Source organism: Peromyscus maniculatus, chromosome 2 (genome assembly GCF_049852395.1).
Source record: "Peromyscus maniculatus bairdii isolate BWxNUB_F1_BW_parent chromosome 2, HU_Pman_BW_mat_3.1, whole genome shotgun sequence".
Taxonomy (NCBI): Eukaryota; Metazoa; Chordata; class Mammalia; order Rodentia; family Cricetidae; genus Peromyscus; species Peromyscus maniculatus.
In genome coordinates this window covers 82108507-82128382 of record NC_134853.1, presented here as the reverse complement: position 1 = coordinate 82128382, position 19876 = coordinate 82108507, and the positions used below count along the sequence as shown (strand labels likewise).

The 19876-nt window shown below is 44.6% G+C and overlaps 1 protein-coding gene across 1 annotated transcript in view; it reads left to right on the top strand.

Annotated features, from left to right (window-relative positions):
* Window positions 1–19876, top strand: part of Svep1 (sushi, von Willebrand factor type A, EGF and pentraxin domain containing 1) — a 179470-nt gene that overhangs the window by 133313 nt on the left and 26281 nt on the right. Inside the window, exons 37-39 of the mRNA XM_006985289.4 lie at window positions 8296–8968; window positions 10511–13296; window positions 15441–15666. Of these exons, the coding sequence (XP_006985351.1) occupies window positions 8296–8968; window positions 10511–13296; window positions 15441–15666 (3685 nt within the window). The remainder of the gene's footprint in view (window positions 1–8295; window positions 8969–10510; window positions 13297–15440; window positions 15667–19876) is intronic.

Genomic DNA, 19876 nt, shown 5'->3' with positions numbered 1-19876 from the left:
GAGACAAAAGTACATGCAGTTGGTTTTTGTTTTTTGTTTTTTGTTTTTTTTTTTTGTTGTTGTTGTTTGTTTTTTCACTCTTACTCTCTGCTCTTTGGGGGCCTGCCACCCAGCTCCCAAATAAATACTCAGAGACTTATTCTTACTTATGAATGCCCAGCCTTAGCTTGGCTAATTTCTAGCCAGCTTTTCTTAAATTACCCCATCTACTCCTTTGCCTCTGGGCTTTTACCTTTCTCTATTCTGTACACCTTTCTTTACTTCTTACTCCATGACTGGCTGTGTTGCTGGGTGGCTGGACCCTGGCATCCTCCTCTCCTACTTTTCTCGCTCCTCGCCCTCTTCCGAGATTTCCCCTCCTATTTACTCTCTGCCTGCCAGCCCTGCCTATCCTTTCTCCTCCCTAGCTATCTGTTCAGCTCTTTATTAGACCATCAGGTGTTTGAGGCAGGCAGAGTAACACAGCTTCACAGAGTTAAACAAATGCACCATGAAAGAATGTAACACATCTTTGCATCATTAAACAAATGTTCCACAGCACAAATGAATGTAACATATCTTCAACTAGTATTCCACAAGTACATGCTAAATTTTTACTATAATTAAATCGATTTATGAAGGAAATATGATATGAAAGATTCTCCTGGAAGCCACTTTCAATATTCTTCTCAAGGTAACAATGCCTATTTTGCCACTGTTACATACACATCTTGCATAGGCAAATATACTCTTAATTTACATGTTTATGTCTATTTGTACATATTGTTTCATTAAAGAAGTAACATTTAAATTTTTCATTTTCACATGAAATCACTTCTCCCTTTAAATACTTACCTTATTTTTAATTATGTATATACGTGTGAATAATCTTCTCTCTCAGATACATGTTAGCCCACTGGACTTCTTTCTCACTGCTCTGAAAGACGCCCTGTCGGAACGTGTCGTCTCTGGGCTGCGGAGACAGCTTTGTGGGTAAAATACTTGCTACACAAACGTGAGGTCTGACTTCAGGTCCCCAGCTCCCAGATAAAAAGCCAAGCAGGGTGGCACATGTCATCAACCCAGTGCTGGTGGAGGCCGAGACAGGCAGGTCCTGGAGGCTCCCTGGCCAGCCTCTCTAACCAAAACAGCAAGAAGGTTCAGTCGAGAACTTGTCCCAAAAAATAAACTGCAAAGCAATAAAGACACCTGATGTTGACATCTACTCCCACCACACACGCACACGCACACACACACGCACACGCACACGCACACACCATGTGTTTACAAGCACCATTTCTAAATTACCCATATCTCTACTGGGAGTAGGCTAATTTGTTCCCACTTTTATTTGTTAGTAAACGCAGACCTCACTGAATACTCCTACATGTTTCATGGCACATATAGAAATGGGATGGATATCCTTGGCCTAGACATTGCAAGTTGTGACCATGATCATGGGGTTTTCGCATTTTTGAGCTTTGCAAGATAGTAACAAATTGCCAAAATAAAAAGTGATTTTGCCAGCCCAATAGCCTAATAAAGGTGTGACTTACAAGTGACCGCCAGCAGGTGGCGACAACACCTTCAGGCAAGAAGACCTTGAAGGTCCAATCATTAACAGCTATGTGAAATTTCAAATCTATTTTGTTAAAAATAGACAAATGAAGAGAGGATGGAAAGACTGTAAGAGACAGAAGACCAGGAAGTTGGCTGTGATATTTAGTCTCTAGAAGTGACAGGAAGCTGCACCCATAATACCCAACAATGTGACTGTCCAAACAAGACTTGAACAAGAACAATGCTCACAGTCATGCTAAGACAGAAGGGGAAGTCTCACAGGCCCCAACCCCTAGACAAAGAATTATAGGCAGTTAAGGAATCCTGAATGAGGGAGAATTAGTCTTCCCTAGGGATGAGCCCCCTAATTGGTTATCCAACACCAAGTAGTCAGCTTTGAAATCATACATACAAGCAACAATCAGTGCGCTCAGCAGATTGTAGTTCTATATTTATGCATATATATGTAACAATAATAATAATTAAAGAAAAGAGGCCATCAATTTGAGAGGGAATGAGGCAGGAGAGTATGGGAAAGATTAGGAGGAGGAGAGAGAAGGGAGTAAACAATGTAATTATATTTTAATTTAAAATGATATTCTAAAAACACGGATACATGAAAATCTAAGAATTATATGCATTGCTGGGGGTATCATATAATGCTTCAACACATGTGTACACAATGTAATGCTTCCACCAGGTTAAATACACCTGTCTTCTCGGTTATTTGTCATTTCTTTATATGGAAAACTTCTAAAATCCTTTCTTGTAATTTATTGGAATGTGGGGTGCACAGTTGTTTCCTCCAATTTCATCTTTCACTCTGTGTGTCTGTAACTTAGTGCCTGCTAACCAACCTTCCCCTTGCCCTCCCAGCCTACTCTCTCTGGTCTCTGGTACCCAGCATTCTACGCTCTATACTTCAACAATAGCCGCTTTTTTAACCAGCATGTTCAGTTTTCTTCTAGTATCTCATTTATCGGTGCTTTATTCTTGCAGTTCCTTGTGTGTGCTGAACTTTTCATAATGGGAAACATGCCCGTTGTGCTTCCTAGTTTTTTTATCAACTTGACATGAGTTCAGAAAGAAGGGAGCCTCGGTTGAGAAAATCCCTCCAGAAGATTGGCTGTAAGCAAGTCTGTGGGGCATTTTCTTAATTAGTGATTGATGGAGGAGGGCCCAGACCAGTGTGGGTAGTGCCATCCCTGGGCTGGTGGTCCTGGGTTCTATAAGAAAGCAGGTTGAGCAAACCCTGTGGAATAAGCCAGTAAGCAGCACCCCTCCATGGCCTCTGCATCCGCTCCTGCCTCCAGGTCCCTGCTTGAGTTCCTGTCCTGACTTCCTTTGATGATGAACAGCAATATAGAAGTGTAGGCCAAATAAACCCTCTCCTCTCCAACTTCCTTCTGGTCATGCTGTTTCATCACAATGATAGTAAGCCTAACCAACCCATGTATGTCCTAGATTCCAGATCCTCTCCTTACAGAGAGCAGGGCTTGCTGTGTCGACAACAACCTCTCATGAGGTGACTCTCTGGACTCTTTCTTCTACCAGCTACCCCAGGGCCCTCAGTTTTATGTTAATTTATCAGTTTGAAAGGTTTTACATACAAAGCGAGTAGTGTGAGGTCTAATGTGAAATCCATATGAAGCACAGAATTATAGTTAGCTGGGGCCTCATTTTTCTGCCCAGCACCTCTGAAGGAACAGAGATGGATTGAATTTTTGCAAGTTCACATGTTAGCAAACCTCCTTCTAGGACGTGGATTCCTGCCAGACACTCCTGTTACTAATACAGTTCCAAGGCTGTGTTTCTTTTTCTCTCTGGTTCCTTTTTTGGACTAATCCAAAGGCAACCACAGCATTTATTGGCAAGCTTACTTTTCTGGTTTCAATGTCTGCCTCTTGTTGGGAACATGGAGATTTCCTTTCTGGTCAGCCTAGCTATGCATTTAAAACAATGTCTGTTAGATCTATCTCATCAAGTATTCTAGAGAGAGCGTTTGCAGATTATGTGACAGCCAGAACCAGGAATCTGCTCTCATCCTCTCTCTGTCTTTTCCATTTCTATTTTCCTCTCAAGAGCTTGTCTAGCACACACAATCTCCCCTCCCTGCATCTTGCTGTATTAAGAATAGTATCATTGTATCCAAGCCATGACTTCTGTGTGATGGGACCTGTCTTGCTGTCTCCTTCCACATTCTGAGATACTCTCAGCCTCCTGAAAGTAGAGTCTACTCCCATTCAAGTCTCAAGTCTGCCTTCCCTCTGCCTGTCATACTGTATAAGCCAACCAGCCTTCCATACATCACGAACAAGCACACATTCCTACTATTGTCTCGCCGTTGTTAGTTTTAATATAATACTTTTGTTTGTTCCTTGAGAATTTCATACATGCACACAATGTCCTCTGATCGTATTCACTCCTCCACTCCTCCCCATAACTCCTCTAGGATCCCCTTACTCCCTAAACCCTCCTCCAAACTTCACGGCCTCTGCTTGGTTTTGATTGTTTACCACCCACTGAGTCCAATTTGTGCTGGCCAGATGTGCACAGATATGGAGCTGTTCCCCAGAGCATGGACCACCTACCTGGGACCTCACCCTTAAAGGAAGCTGTCTCCCCTTCAATTAGCATCCGTCAATAGCTCTTCAGCTAGGCGTGGATGCTGGACTGTTGTTGTTTAGTTGGTTGATTATTTTTAACTTTTATACTGGTAATGAGCTTTGATAGAGTCTTTTCATGAATCATGGGAGCAAGACACAGTCTCAAATTTCCGGAGAGGAGGCAAGAACTTCAAGAGACCAGAGTAGAATAACCATGCCAGCCAAGAAAAGAAGCAAGCAGCTTCTCAAACTCGCCATTCCCAATTTATCATTTACGCAAACGTTTATCTTTTCTAAATTTTTATCAACACCTACATGCCAGAGGCAAGGTGCTTCAGTTGTTTGGCCAAATATATGAGGTCATTAGTTTCTCATTTTTCTTCTCATCCTTAGGCTGGCATTCGTTGGTGTGAAACTCAGAGGCATGAAAGGGTTAATGATGTCATTAAAAACCCTATTGAGTTTCCCTCTCTTGATTCTTCTCACATATAAGTTTCTAAATGCAATTATTGGATCTATTAAAGCAACAGCTTTGATCTTCGATTGTTGTTATGAATTGAAACAAGATCAATTACTGATGCTTCTTCACGCTATTATTGTCTTTAGCCTACAGCTGTTTAATGAGCTGCTTTTGTCTTTTAGAAGGGGATCTGATGCCTCTCTCCAAGCTCACTCAAAAAGCTCCCAGGGCCCATGCTGGCAGTAAGCTTCCTCTAGGCCTGTGAATCCAACTATTGAAAAATCACATCCAAAAAGTGTTCTGTCCACTTCCAAAGGACTCTTGTGTATTGCTGGGGTCCTAAAGCATCCTTGGGATACTGATGGGTCATTTTACCTGGAACATAGTGTGTGTGTGTGTGTGTGTGTGTGTGTGTGTGTGTGTGTGTGTGTGTGTGTGTGTGTGTGGCTGATTTTTAGTAAAAGTATTAAATATTGTCCTCAAGACCTCTGGAATGAAAATACAAAAGAGTTTAAGTGAGTATTCCTTCAACTTAGATTGATATGTTTTTCTCACATTTTAGACTTAGCCTAGATTCACATTTTCTCACTTTGGTAGCCAGCATTTATAGGCATATATTAACAATTGTAAATGTTTATCTTCCTCTGAATGATTCCCTCAACAAAATAAGTGAGTAAAAGATGTCCTCTATAGTTCAAATACACTGTGAAACTTCTAACAGAATTAAATAGTACAAGTGATTTGGTTTTTTTTTAAGTGATTAAGTGATAGCTTATAGGAATTCCCCTTTTGTGTCACTTAGAATACAGATCCTTCCTTATCATCTTAAAGTTCTGACTTTTAAAAAATATGTTTATCTTCGTTCATGATCTAGCCTCGCCTTCAGTGAGCACATTGTCTATCGATACAAGTGCCCAATGTTGGCACTTGGGAAATTACAAAGGCCTCAGGAACTCCATGTTAGGCACGGGGCAGAGACCAGATGTGTATCTTACAATGTCCCACAGCTGGACTCAGCCTGCCACATCAAGCCATTGGCCATTGCAAACAAGTACTTCACCAGTGCTGCGTTTGTGCCCCAAGGAAGTGACTGGCCCACAGCTGGCTGCAAAGGGACATGTGTGAAGAAATAAGTGTCAGCTGAAATACAGAAAGGAAAACAGGTCTTAACCTAGACTGGGGGATACTGAAGACTCTGAACATGAATTCTTTAAATTTATGTTTCAAGAGTGTGTGTTCAGTGGTCATTATCCATTCTATTAGAAAGCTAGCTTGCTGTGATTTTTTTTTTTTTTCATTAAGAAAAAAAGTAGTTGGTGGAGGGTTCTCGGGAGGTCAAGGGTCAGAGCTGCCACCAAGAGCCGCCAAATTATAAAACAGTGTTTCCATTTTCTCAAGATGTGGAATAAGGAAGATTCTAGAGACAGATGCTTCTGCCTCAGAACATCTGGAGCCAGGGAATAAAGGGAAAACTTTATGAACAATGGATTCCTACAAATCAGGGCTGTCTGAGTCTGTGCACATGAACTTCAGCCGGTGCACAGTGCCAGCCACATCAAGGGGTCGAGGACGGTGATGACACATGTTTCCAAGTGTGTGAATGATTCAAGCTGAGCTCCAAAACAAAGGAGCCTCAGTAGGCAGACCTTCCAGCCAGGCCATGCCCCATGCAGGGACAGTCAAATCAGCAGGCCAGGCCTTGTGGTTTGTCAACAATAAAATGATGCTCTGAGCATACTGCTGTGGGTGCCTTTCTGTAACTGTTAAGAAAGATGTCATCTAAACACTTGCTAAGTCCACATCTACTTTCAAGGAACTGGGTTTTTCCCAAACTATGAACTGAAAAGGCTCTAAGTGGATATTTCACTCATCTATTGGAAGTATCTAAGAGCATTCATTTAGACACCACTTCTGCGCATTGCATGGTACATGACCATAGTTAAGGCGTATGTATAGTCTTCTACAGATATCTGTCATTTTTGTTGAATTGTCCATCAGTCTCCTATAGATAGTATGAATATTTCTGATGAAGTTGATGGAATCTCAGTTTCTCTCTAATAGATTATTCCTTTTAGAACTAAAAGGGGCCTCAGTGAAAGTTTTGGTTACTAATGACTTAAGAATCTTTGCTGAAAGGTGGGCTAAATAATTTATACTCTGACAGCTCTACAGCATGCCCACTCACAGTAGTCTTGACTAACTAGTCTGAAAAGAAGAAAAACAAAGGGAGAAAGCAGCATTGTGGAAAAGACGCAAGTGTTGGAATCTAGTAGCCGAATTCGAACCTCACATCTTCCGCTAACAGCTGGGTGGTAGTAGGCAAGTGACGGGGCCTGTCTGATTCACCGCTCAGCCAACCGTAAGCCGGACCAATCACAATGTCTAACAAGGATTCAATTAGTCACCTGACTACTTTCATTCCCTTACTCATTATTAGTAGCAAAACGACAGACTGATTGAATGTCAGATATCCCTTCAAAACTCTGTTGTCTAAGATATTGAAAGTGAAAATCAGAATGCCTCAGATGCAGCTTCCCTAATACCGCACAGCTTAATGTTTTGTTCTGCATTGTGGAGATAGCCCTGGGGAGCATATCGTCAATTTGTCATCAGATATGGGCAAATACCTGGTACATAAAGAAAGGCTGGGAGCTATTGGGCAAAACGTATCTGCACACTCGTTGCATGGCATAATAGCCATATGCAGAACAAAGCTTTTTAGCTCTAACCACATGGGCAGAGGTTTGAAAACACTGGAGCCTAGAATTATAATCACTGTTTTAAAGTTGACTGAATGTAAGTGGGCAACTATAAGCTGTATTCAGGCTAAATATGGACCATTGAGGCTTTTTTAAATAAGAGTATGAAAATTAACAGACTAAAGCTATGAAAGCAATCGAGGCCTGGTATTGAACTGAGTCATATAGGACCAAAACTTATTTCTCATTTTTATTTTAAAAATGAAAAATAGTCAGGGACTGGGGATCAGGCTCAGCTAATAAAAGGAGGACCTGAGTTTGATCCCAGCCCCTAATTAAAAAAGCTGGATGTGGCCGTGGTGGCAGGGCCTGGGGCTCACTGACCAGCCAGCCTCACCTAAGCAGAAATCTTCAAGTCCCAGCAAAAATCTCCTTCTCAAAAAATAAGGTGCAGGACTCCTGATAAATGATCATGACCTCTGACCTCTTCAAGCATATACACACATACAACTGCACACACACACACACACACACACACACACACACACACACACACACCTGTAACAATCATTAGAGTTCCTTAAATAGCAAAAGTCTTAACTCTATTTCCTTTCTGATCAAGCATTAAAATCATTGGATCAATAAGCTCAATATTCAGATGCTAAATATTATTATTATTATTATTATTATTATTATTATTATTATTTTTGGTTTTTCGAGACAGGGTTTCTCTGTGTAGCTTTGCGCCTTTCCTGGGACTCACTTGGTAGCCCAGGCTGGCCTCGAACTCACAGAGATCCGCCTGGCTCTGCCTCCCAAGTGCTGGGATTAAAGGCGTGCACCACCACCGCTCGGCTTGCTAAATATTATTTTTTAAAAAACTAAAAATAAAAGCAAAGTTAGTATTGGAAAGATTAAAAAATGAAAAGAGAAGACATAATGCCTTTTCTCAATACTGTACTGAGTTGTCTCTTTCTCTAATATTCCACAGCTTCACCCTTGCTGGCCCTGACACCATCGTATGCCTAGCCAATGGCAAGTGGAATTCAAGTAATCATCAGTGCCTGGCCGTCTCCTGTGATGAGCCCCCCAGTGTGGACCACGCCTCTCCAGAGACTGGCCACCGGCTCTTCGGAGACACTGCAATCTACTACTGTGCAGATGGTTATATCCTGGCTGACAATGCCCAGCTCTTCTGCAATGCCCAGGGGAAATGGGTTCCCCCAGAGGGCCAGGCTGTGCCACGCTGTATAGCTCACTTCTGTGAGAAACCCCCATCTGTTTCCTACAGCATCTTGGAATCTGTGAGCAAAGCCAAATTTGCAGTGGGCTCAGTCGTGAGCTTCAAGTGCATGGAGGGCTTCGTGCTGAACACCTCCGCAAAGATGGAGTGCCTGAGTGGCGGACAGTGGAGCCCTTCTCCCATGGCAGTCCAGTGCATCCCGGTGCGGTGCGGAGAGCCTCCGAGCATCGTGAATGGCTATGCGAGTGGAACAAACTACAGTTTTGGGGCCGTGGTGGCGTACAGCTGCCACAAGGGGTTCTATATCAAAGGGGAGAAGAAGAGCACCTGTGAGGCCACCGGACAGTGGAGCAGACCCATGCCCACCTGCCACCCTGTATCCTGTAGTGAACCACCCAAGGTGGAGAATGGCTTTCTGGAGGTAAGAGACCAGCTGCCAAATGATCCATGACTGTCATCACACACAGGGCCGTGAGTGATGACATTAACCACGGCTAATCCGGTGTTGAGAAGTAGAGGCAGTAACAGGTTGATCGCTGGAACACAAGTGCCTCGAATCTGTACACAGTGTGGACTGAATAAAGGGGAATCAAGGTCATTGCGAAACCTTACAATATATATCTTTTAAATGTTTATGTTATGTGTACGGGTGTTTGCCCTGCATATATGGCCGTGCACTGCGTGTGTGCCTGGTGCCTAAGGAGACAGGAAAAGGGCAACAGATTCCATGGGGCTAGAGTTACAGACAGTTGTGAGCCTCCATGTGGGTCCTGAGAATTCAAACTTAGTCCTCTGGAGGGGCAGCCAGGGCTCTTAACCACTGAGCCATTGCTCCAGCTTCCTCAATATACATCCTTCTGCATTCTCGTAACCTACATACATTCCAAGGCCTTTGTAACCATATCTTAGCCTTAAGTATGAAGTCAGAGTAAGCCAATTTTAATGAAATGCCATTTTGTTCTTTATATAATTCATCACCTAAATGGAACTCAGAGATATTTGTTGTCGCTCTGGTTTTTAAATGAAATACGAGGTGCAGTTTTTGCGTTGCTCTTTGAGATACCTAAAGGTAATTTCACCATGATGAGCAGATCATTAAGCACGATACAAATGTCCACACTAAAGTGTCTTTCCAGTAAGTGTGTCAGGAAGACCAGAACAAAGAATATAGCAGTATCTCAGAAGACAAAGTGCATTCTATGCAAGAGGGGGGTTGTGAGCTTGATCCTCAAATTCCCGGGTAAGAAAAGTCAGGCACCGAGCTGCACACCTGTAACCCCATATTGCCAGACAGAGACAGAGGGGTCTCCAGGGCTCACTGGCTTGCCAACCTGGCACTGAGCTGCACACCTGTAACCCCGTATTGCCAGGCAGAGACAAGGGAGTCTTCAGAGCTCACTGGCTTGCAGCCTGGCCTGCCTGACGAACAGTAAAGACTGTCTGAAAGAATAAACGAATAAAAGCCAAGTGAAATGCCACCGGAGGCTGACTACTGGACTTCACACACATTCGTTCACATATACCAAAAGAGAAGAGGAGGGGGAGGACAGTGTAGTCTTCCAATCAAAGGCCACAGTGCCATTTTAAATAGATAATATTTTAAGCGAAACTTTTAAAGCATCTAAGTATTTTTTTAATCTTTTCAAGTTCTCTGTGTATACTGTTGGTATTGCCCTTCAACTCATCAATCTGTATAGATCCCTGATCTTATCTCTTTGGGGTTCTGTAATAATTTCTACAGAGGAAATCACATCAGTGAATCTTCCACATTTCACTTCTGCATTTTCCCTTCCTACAAAACTTAGGGCAAACCTGTTGCAAACAACACAAATCTTTACTCTGTGGAAGTCCTAATGGATTCATTGTAAATGTGGGTCTTTGGGTTCTGTTCAGCTAGCAATGCATTACATCTGTGGGCTTTTCTGTTCTGTGAGCTGTACTGACTTCTCTCTCTGTTGCTCAGCACGCCACCGGCAGGACCTTTGAGAGCGAAGCGAGGTTCCAGTGCAACCCGGGCTATAAGGCAGCTGGAAGTCCTGTGTTTGTCTGCCAAGCCAATCGCCAGTGGCACAGCGACACCCCTCTATCCTGCACCCCTCTCAACTGTGGGAAACCCCCTCCCATCCAGAATGGCTTCTTGAAGGGAGAAAGCTTTGAAGTGGGGTCCAAGGTTCAGTTTTTCTGTAATGAGGGATATGAGCTTGTTGGTGATCATTCTTGGACTTGCCAGAAATCTGGCAAATGGAGTAAGAAGCCAAGCCCAAAGTGTGTCCCCACCAAGTGCCCAGAGCCTCCCCTCTTGGAAAACCAGCTCGTATTAAAGGAATTAACTTCCGAGGTAGGCGTGATGACCATTTCCTGCAAAGAGGGGCATGCCTTGCAAGGTCCTTCTGTCCTGAAGTGTTTGCCATCCGGGCAATGGAATGGTTCCTTTCCCGTCTGTAAGATGGTCCTTTGTCGCTCGCCTCCCTTGATTCCCTTCGGCCTTCCTGCTTCTTCTGGTGCTCTTCATTTTGGAAGTACCGTCAAGTACTCGTGTGTCGATGGGTTTTTCCTAAGAGGGGATCCAACCATCCTCTGCCAGGCTGACGGCACCTGGAGTTCTCTGTTGCCCGAATGTGTTCCAGTAGAATGCCCCCAACCTGAGGAGATCCTCAATGGCATCATCCATGTGCAAGGGCTTGCCTATCTCAGCACCACACTCTATACCTGCAAGCCAGGCTTCGAGTTAGTGGGCAATACTACCACCCTCTGTGGGGAAAATGGCCAGTGGCTTGGAGGAAAACCAGTGTGCAAACCCGTTGAATGCCCAGAGCCCAAAGAGATTTTAAATGGCCAATTCTCTTACATAAGCTTTCAGTATGGACAAACCATCACATACTTTTGTGACCGGGGCTTCCGGCTTGAAGGCCCCAAATCCCTGACCTGTTTAGAGACAGGTGACTGGGATATGGATGCCCCCTCTTGCAATGCCATCCACTGTAGTGACCCACAGCCCATCGAAAATGGTTTCGTAGAAGGTGCGGATTACAGATATGGTGCCATGATTATCTATAGCTGCTTCCCTGGGTTTCAGGTGGTTGGTCATGCCATGCAGACCTGTGAGGAGTCAGGATGGTCAAGCTCCAGCCCAACATGTGTACCCATAGACTGCGGTCTCCCTCCTCACATAGACTTCGGAGACTGTACTAAAGTCAAAGATGGCCAGGAATATTTTGATCAAGAAGACGACATGATGGAAGTCCCGTATCTGACTCCTCACCCTCAACCTTTGGAAGCGACAGCTAAAACCTTGGAGAACACAAAGGCATCCCCTGCTACGCATGCATCTCACTTTCTGTATGGCACGATGGTTTCCTACAGCTGTGACCCTGGCTACGAACTGCTGGGAAACCCTGTGCTGGTCTGCCAGGAAGACGGAACTTGGAACGGGAGTGCTCCCTCCTGCATCTCAATCGAATGCGACTTGCCTGTTGCTCCCGAAAACGGCTTTTTGCATTTTACACAGACTACCCTGGGCAGTGCCGCACAATACAGCTGCAAGCCCGGGCACCTCTTAGAAGGCTCCCGCTTGAGACTTTGTCTACAGAATAAGAAGTGGAGCGGTGCTGCGCCACGCTGTGAAGCCATTTCGTGCAGCAAGCCGACCCCACTCAGGAACGGACTCATCAAAGGAAGCGACTACTCCTACCTGGGGGTGTTACACTATGAGTGTGACCCTGGCTATGTGCTCAATGGCACTGAGAAGAGAACATGCCTGGAAAATGGAGACTGGGATGGGCACGAGCCCACGTGTATTCCTGTGGATTGTGGCTCACCCCCAGCCCCAAACAACGGCCAAGTGAAGGGAGAAGAATACACGTTCCAAAAAGAGGTCGCATACTCTTGCAGGGAAGGGTTCATCCTTGAAGGGGCCAGGAGCCGTGTCTGTCTTACCAATGGAAGTTGGAGTGGCACCATTCCCAGCTGCGAGCCTGTCAGATGTACTGCCCCACCGCCGGTGGCAAATGGGGTGACAGACGGTGTAGACTATGGGTTCAAGAAGGAAGTAGCATTCCACTGTCTAGAGGGCTATGTGTTACATGGGGCTCCTAAACTCACCTGCCAGTCAGATGGGACTTGGGATGCTGAGGTTCCCGTCTGTAAACCAGCTACCTGTGGTCCTCCTGACGATCTTCCCCAGGGCTTCCCTAATGGCTTTTCCTTTTATCACGGGGGCCACATACAGTATCAGTGTTTTCCTGGTTACCAGCTCCATGGAAACCCTTCAAGAAGATGCCTCCCCAATGGTTCCTGGAGTGGCAGCCCGCCTTCCTGCCTGCCTTGCAGGTGTTCGAGACCCAGCATTCAACATGGAACCGTCAATGCAACTGACTTGGGCTGTGGGAAGACAGTCCAGATTGAGTGTTTCAAAGGCTTCAAGCTCCATGGGCTTTCTGAAATCACCTGTGATGCCAGTGGCCAGTGGTCCGGCTTCCCACTCTGTGAGCATGCTGACTGTGGTTCTCTCCCAACCATACCCAATGCAGTCATCAGCGAGAGTAGCCCACTGGAGGACAATGTGGTAACTTATAGCTGCAGACCTGGCTACATCTTGCAAGGTAGTTCGGACCTGGTTTGTACAGAGAAGGGGACGTGGAGCCAGCCTTACCCAGCCTGTGAGCCCCTGTCCTGTGGACCCCCACCACCTGTTGCCAATGCAGTGGCCACAGGAGAGGCATATACCTATGAAAGCAAAGTGAAACTCAGGTAAGACCACGGATGGCTACAGAGTCTGCAAGGAGTGTAGGCAAGACTATAAAAAGAAGTGAGAGGTCAAAATGTAGCTAATTCAGAAGAGAACCACTATCTCTGGGCTTCCCTCCAAAAGCCAAACTTCTGGCACTTGACTTTATTTACTCAGGATTATGTAGAACTCCATTTACTATGAAAATAAATGTATGCCCTTTTCATACTATGGTTTCTAACATAATCCTCATGACGCTCATGAAGCCACAAGGTCCTCTAACTGGTTTCAATCATTTTTGAATCACTGAGCAATATGAATAAAGAGGCTAGCCAGCCTCTGCTACTCAAACTAAGTACACAGTGCTCAAATAATGGAAACTCCTCTGTCTGAGGAGTATTATTAAACTAAATATTAAAATAGAAGGTGTAAAAATTTGGAATGAATTTGGGAATTAGAAAATTTATTTGAATAAGTAACCATCACATTCAAATCATCTCAACTGTCTCAAGGCTTTGTTTCTGTTCCTGGTGAACTAGGTCTTCCAGGTATTTACACCTCAGCTCTGATCCACAACTTAGCCCCTCCTCTGGAGTGATCTGCTGTGAACATTTTAGCCTGCCTTCCTGTTCCCTAACTGTAGTAAAATCTGGGGTCTGTGGAAGGATGGCTTGTGAGGAAGCTGAACAGTAGCAGAGGCCTGTGCACAAAGCAGAAGGGCAAATAGCCACTCCTGGACTCGGACGCACATTTCAAACCTCCATGTGGATGTTGATGCATCAGGCATTTGGCGACTCACAGTGTCACCTGCTCATCAGGATTCTCCTGGGGCTTTTTCCTTGGAGTGTGCCAATGACACTGAGTAGCAGATCTTTACTTAGTTTCTGCTAACCAGGTTGTTCCAATTGTATAAGACTTCTGTAATTACCTAACCTGGTAATATTCGGAATTTACAAGAGGTTCTCCAATGATTAGATGGTTCGATTTAAAAGTAATGGTAGGAGCACGGATTCCAGAATACTTCTCTGGAGTATACAGTTTTACCACATCCCAGTTTTACCATAACCATGCAGAAGTATGTGGCTTCAAGGAAGGTATCTAATCTCTCTGGCTCCAACCTCATCAATGCCAAATGGCCAAGAAGGTCCTAATGGTACCTGCTAATGAGGTGACAAGAGAATTTGATGAGTTGATATTTAGTTTTGTGTAGTGGGTAGCCATTCCAGCTTGGATCTGGAAGTTCCAAGCCCCATTGAGACTCTGGCAACTGTCATGCCTATGAGGCGGAGCCAGGGGAGGCTCCTGGAGACCCCAGAGCTGGATGGGCCAGCACTCTCTCTCTCTATGCGCTCCCTCTGGCCCGGGACCCTGATCGTTGGATCGTCGGAGGTGAATGGCTACCCACTACAGTTTTGGTTTTGTTTTGTTTTGTTTTGTTTTGTTTTGTTTTCCGAGACAAGATTTCTCTGTGTAGCTTTGGAGCCTGTCTTGGACTGGCTCTGTAGACCAGGCTGACCTCAGACTCACAAAGATCTGCCTGGCTCTGCCTCCTGAGTGCTGGGATTAAAGGCGTGCACCACCACCACCCAGCATGAGTTGATATTTGCAAAGCACACAGAGGGGTCACCAGAAATTAATCATTGCACAGAACCATTTGCTGCATGAGTATGCACATTTTTAAGTCACGGAGGGCTTTTAGAGCCAATTAGACTTGAGTTTGAACTATACTATAGCTACAACAATGCTTAATGAACAAGCTTAGAAGCAGTACTTTGTATAAGTACTCTCAAGCAGACGGTGCTTGTTGCCCAGTCGATAAACCAGAAGCAGTATTCTTGCCAGTGTCTAAGTATTAATAGTAATTGGACTTCTCTATAATTTGAACTAGTGGCTGTTTTAGAATGAATGGATAAATAAAAGAAACTAACTTCAGCCACATCTAAGACTGCTTTAGTCTTGGCTAATCTTGAATGTGGATTACTAAGAATTTATCTGGATGTTGTTCTGTTAATGTTTCTGTGATGTTATCCATCTGACCTTTGAGCCAGTTTTGAGGGTTCTCATAAAATGTCTCCTGAGCCTTGTGACAGCTCCTTCAATCTGAGCATAGGTCAGGGCACAGCATGCTACTTTCTTGCAGGCATTCATTTTCTCATCTGCGTTGCAGGTGTCTAGAAGGGTATGTGATAGATACAGATACGGATACATTCACCTGTGAGCAAGATGGTCATTGGGTCCCTGAAAGAATCTCCTGCATTCCTAAAATGTGTCCTGTACCGTCAAACACAACACGCATGCGTGTTCACGGAGATGACTTCCGGGTGAATAAACAAGTTTCTGTGTCTTGCGCAGAAGGGTTTACCTATGAAGGAGTGGACTTGTCAACCTGCCAGGTGAGATACTGCCTCTGAATGGGAACATGAAAGTCTATCCGTGGCCTTTGTGACTATGAACAAAATGCACACCATGCTGGCCAAGAAGGAAAGGCAAATGTCTCAAGTTTCATTAGCATCCAAAGAGTTGAGAACTTTCTTAGAAATAGAATGTGGATCTGGGGAGATGGCTCAGTGGTTAAGAGCACTGGCTGCTCCTCCAGAGGACCTGTATTTCATTCCCAACACGCACATGGTAGCTTACAACTGTCTGTAACCACAGAGAAACGTGCAGGCAAAACACTCACACGTATAAAATAAATTTTTTAACAAAGAGGAAAAGAGAAATAGGACATGTATTTCCTCCTAATAGTCCCAGTTTTAAACTAAGAAAAAGCCAATGTTGGGGGAAAAGTTTAAAGCAACAACAACAAAACAAAACAAAACAAACCACATCTCTAATGAGATCTTCACAGCAAAGCAACCAGACATCTGTGATGGTCTCAGTAGAAGGCCTGAATACTGGCTGCATTGACAGACTGCTTGCCCAGTATGCCTGAGGCCCGGGGTTTTATCTTCACACTGCATAAAACTGATTACAGTGCTGCACACCAGTAATGCAGCACTTAGAGAGGTAGACATGAGGAACAGATGTCACACAGGGAGTTTGAGGACAGCCTGGGCTACAAGATGAGGGAGGGGGAGCCTATACTTCAGGTTTCCTTATTTGAAAACAAGTGTGTAAAATAACGTATATCTTAGAGAGCTGTTGTGAAAAACCACAGCATTGATGGGAGGAAATGCCTAACTTCTGCCAACTTTGACCTTTCAAAAGTCCCCAGCTGGTTTGTGACCACAGGCACTCTTGGGCATAAAATGTATGGTTAGTTTAGCCTGAAGAGTTTTCTGTACATCGTTAATAGTTTGCTAACTGTGACACCTTGTGCAAGACGTGAACTGCCACACAGATAGCCGGCCTTCCTACAGAGCCTCTTCTCCTAACTTCCACATCAAGACTGTAAGATGGGTCCCCGAGCCTCCCTTCACTTGCTAGAGTCAGGCTGAGGACTGGGAGAGGAGGCTACAGCATAGCACAGGCATGCCCTTTCCCTCTGCATGTGGCTTTGAATGCCATCGCTCACATTTGGAGGTTCCTCGACACGTCATCCTTCAGCTTGGTTATTTGTCGGCCTGTGCTCATTGGAAGGATTCAGTTATTTAATGTGTCGAAGTGTCCGGAAGATGCCTGACACATAGTGGGGACTGAAGAACTTTTTTATTCCTCTGACTATCCATTTATAAACCATGCATCCCCATGATTGGTTACCGCCAAACCTACAAGCAGAACCATCTCACCGAGCAGGTGCAATAGGTGTCCAAGGTGCCAGGCTCTCAAAATATGCCCCTTTTTATTCAGAGCCAAAGGTCATAAGGGGAAATTTCCCCAAGACTTTGAGCTTCTTGGACACATAGGGTTTTACCATGATGCAGAATTTTGATGTTCTCTGCATTGGGTTATGGAGCACTGGGTAGTTCCATGTGTGCTCTCTGGGATCCTGGAACACTGGTGACTAAGTTCTCTTTCTCTGAATCAGTAGTTTATTTTTGGTAATCTTCATACTTTCTCCACCCAAAATGTGATCTCTGCCCTTTTTCCCAGCGGGGTTCTGCTTTAATTTTTGCTCTTAAAGGTAAATTGAGTCTTTATAAGTATTCAGATGCAGAAGTTGCATAGAATGGTGTTCAGTGCCTGGAAATTCTTTTTTTTTCCGAGACAGGGTTTCTCTGTGTAGCTTTGTGCCTTTCCTGAACTCGCTTTGTAGACCAGGCTGGCCTCAAACTCACAGAGATCCGCCTGCCTCTCCTCCCAAGTGCTGGGATTAAAGGCATGCGCCACCATAATGTAACAAAATTATTCTGCATGTCATAGAATGAGTTGATAAGATAAATACAGTTTTTAAAAAATAAATACTGAAGCCAGGCAGTGGTGGTGCACACCTAGCACTCAGGAGACAGAGGCAGGAGGATCTCTGTGAATTCAAGGCCAGCCTGGGCTACAGAGTGAGTTCTAGGACAGCCAGGCCTACACAGAGAAATCCCATCTTGAAAAACAAAAACAAAAACAAAACAAACAATGAATACTGAAGAAAGCCTCACCCACCCAGAAATTAAGACACATTAAAATTACAAATTTTCCCTTAGTGTGGTATTGGTGTAAATTTAGGGGAGAAAAAACCAAAAAACATGAAATACAAAAAAAAAAATGAGCTAAAAAGTAGACCTTGGTGAAGAAATCAAGGTAAGTAATAACTAATAAATCATTCTGACAATTAAAGTAACTATCATGGAGAAAACTGAAATAATCAAAACCAAATAACAGATATTTCAAAAGCACACAGCAGAATGTAGTTTTAATTTTTTTAATCCAAGAACACAGAGAACTGACTGGGGAAAGAGGAGAGACCAGCTTGAGACAGGGCAAGGAGAGGGAAGCACGGTGGGGGAGGATTGTGGGGGGATGTGGGGGAGGGTTGTGGGGGAGGATTGTGTGGGGTTGTGGGGGAGGATTGTGGGGGAGGAGGTTGTGGGAGGTTTGGGAGTGTGGGGGGAGGGTTGTGGGGGATGTGGGGGGGTTGTGGGGGATGTGGGGGGTTGTGGGGGAAGGGGATGTGGGGGAGGGTTGTGGGGGGTTTGTGGGAGGACGTGGGGGTGGGGGGTGGGGGGGAGAGTTGTGGGGGAGGGGGTGTGGGGGAGGGTTGTGGGGAGGACAAATAAACAAAGTGTAACACATGTGTGAGGAGGCCAAGATGAAACCCACTGTTTTGTATGCCAGCCTAAAAGATTCAAAAATTTCCACCAATCTTCAGAAATATTTGTGCAAAACTTCCGTTTGTTGAAGCATCAGTTAAAATACTGAAAAGCTGGGTGCAAGTTCCATACATTTGGAGAATGATTGGTTGTAATGTGGGCATATTTACATGTTTACTTATATAAAATCACTTCGTGTTATATGTATGTTAAAGAGTTTTGCCTCAAATACTGTTTAAAACTATTATCAACAACACCCTTCTAATGTCAGTTACATAGGGCTGTACACACACACACACACACACACACACACACGCACACACACACACACCAAGCACTCAGTTCTGCTGCAGATGCTAGCTACGTGCCCCTGGTCAACTCTGACACTGTATACCTGGAGGTTGTGCTGTGCCCCACATGTTATGGACTCAGTACCTAAGGCTGCCCACCTCAGTCACGGGGAGCAAGTCTGAGCCTCTGGAATCTCCTCTGACCTAATGATGACTAGTCAGGGTTCCCTCTACCTGTTTCTCAGGGTGCAGGGATTTGCTATAGTGTCTCATTGAACTCAGAAAAGAGGTCATTAGAAAGAGCCTTCTTAGGAACAATAGATGAAGAGACACCTAGGGCAAGGTGTGGAGAAGTCGGGCAGGTGGCAGCTTCTGTCTGGTTCTTGCAGAATTTAGGTGTGCCACCTCCTGGAGTGTGAATGAGCGCTGTTTACTATTACACAAGCCTCCCTGTGCTCAGGCGTCTAGAAAGTCTCTGACCTCTATTCTTTGGAGATTTAATAGAGACTTCATCACACAGTCACAATCAGTAAAGCTGACTGTGTAGAAATGTGATTGACAGTGGGGTATGTTCTAACCCTGATAGGCCCAGTGAAGAAACCAAGCAAAGCTTGGCCACAGTGTCCTTGGCCTTTCCAGGTAACTCTCCTTCCTGCTAGGTTCAGTCTAGGACCCCTTCTGAAACTGGGCACCTGACAATCTACTTCCAAATAAGGTGTGCCAGAGAATGTGTTCTTGGACCACTCTAAGACAGGCAGGGAAAGATCTGGGCTTCCATGGCCTGCCTGGGAGAAAATGTTATGAGTAGGAGCAGTAGATGACAACACACACACACACACACACACACACACACACACACACACACAATTACACTAAAAACAAATAAATGCGTTAAAAAAATTTTTAGAAAATTCATGTTAATATAGAGAACACAAAACCCATGCTTCAAACTTTGAGCTCATCGCCTGGTGCTGCTATTTCACATGAAGTACAAGGGTGTACTGGGATGAATGGTGGAGTATTTGAACCGACCCTCCCTAAGTCCTATAGACTAGCCCACACTCTAGTTAGTGGGTTCTAGTGGAGACTTCCTTAGGGGATGGGTCTATTTGGAAGAAAGTGCTTGTTTTGTG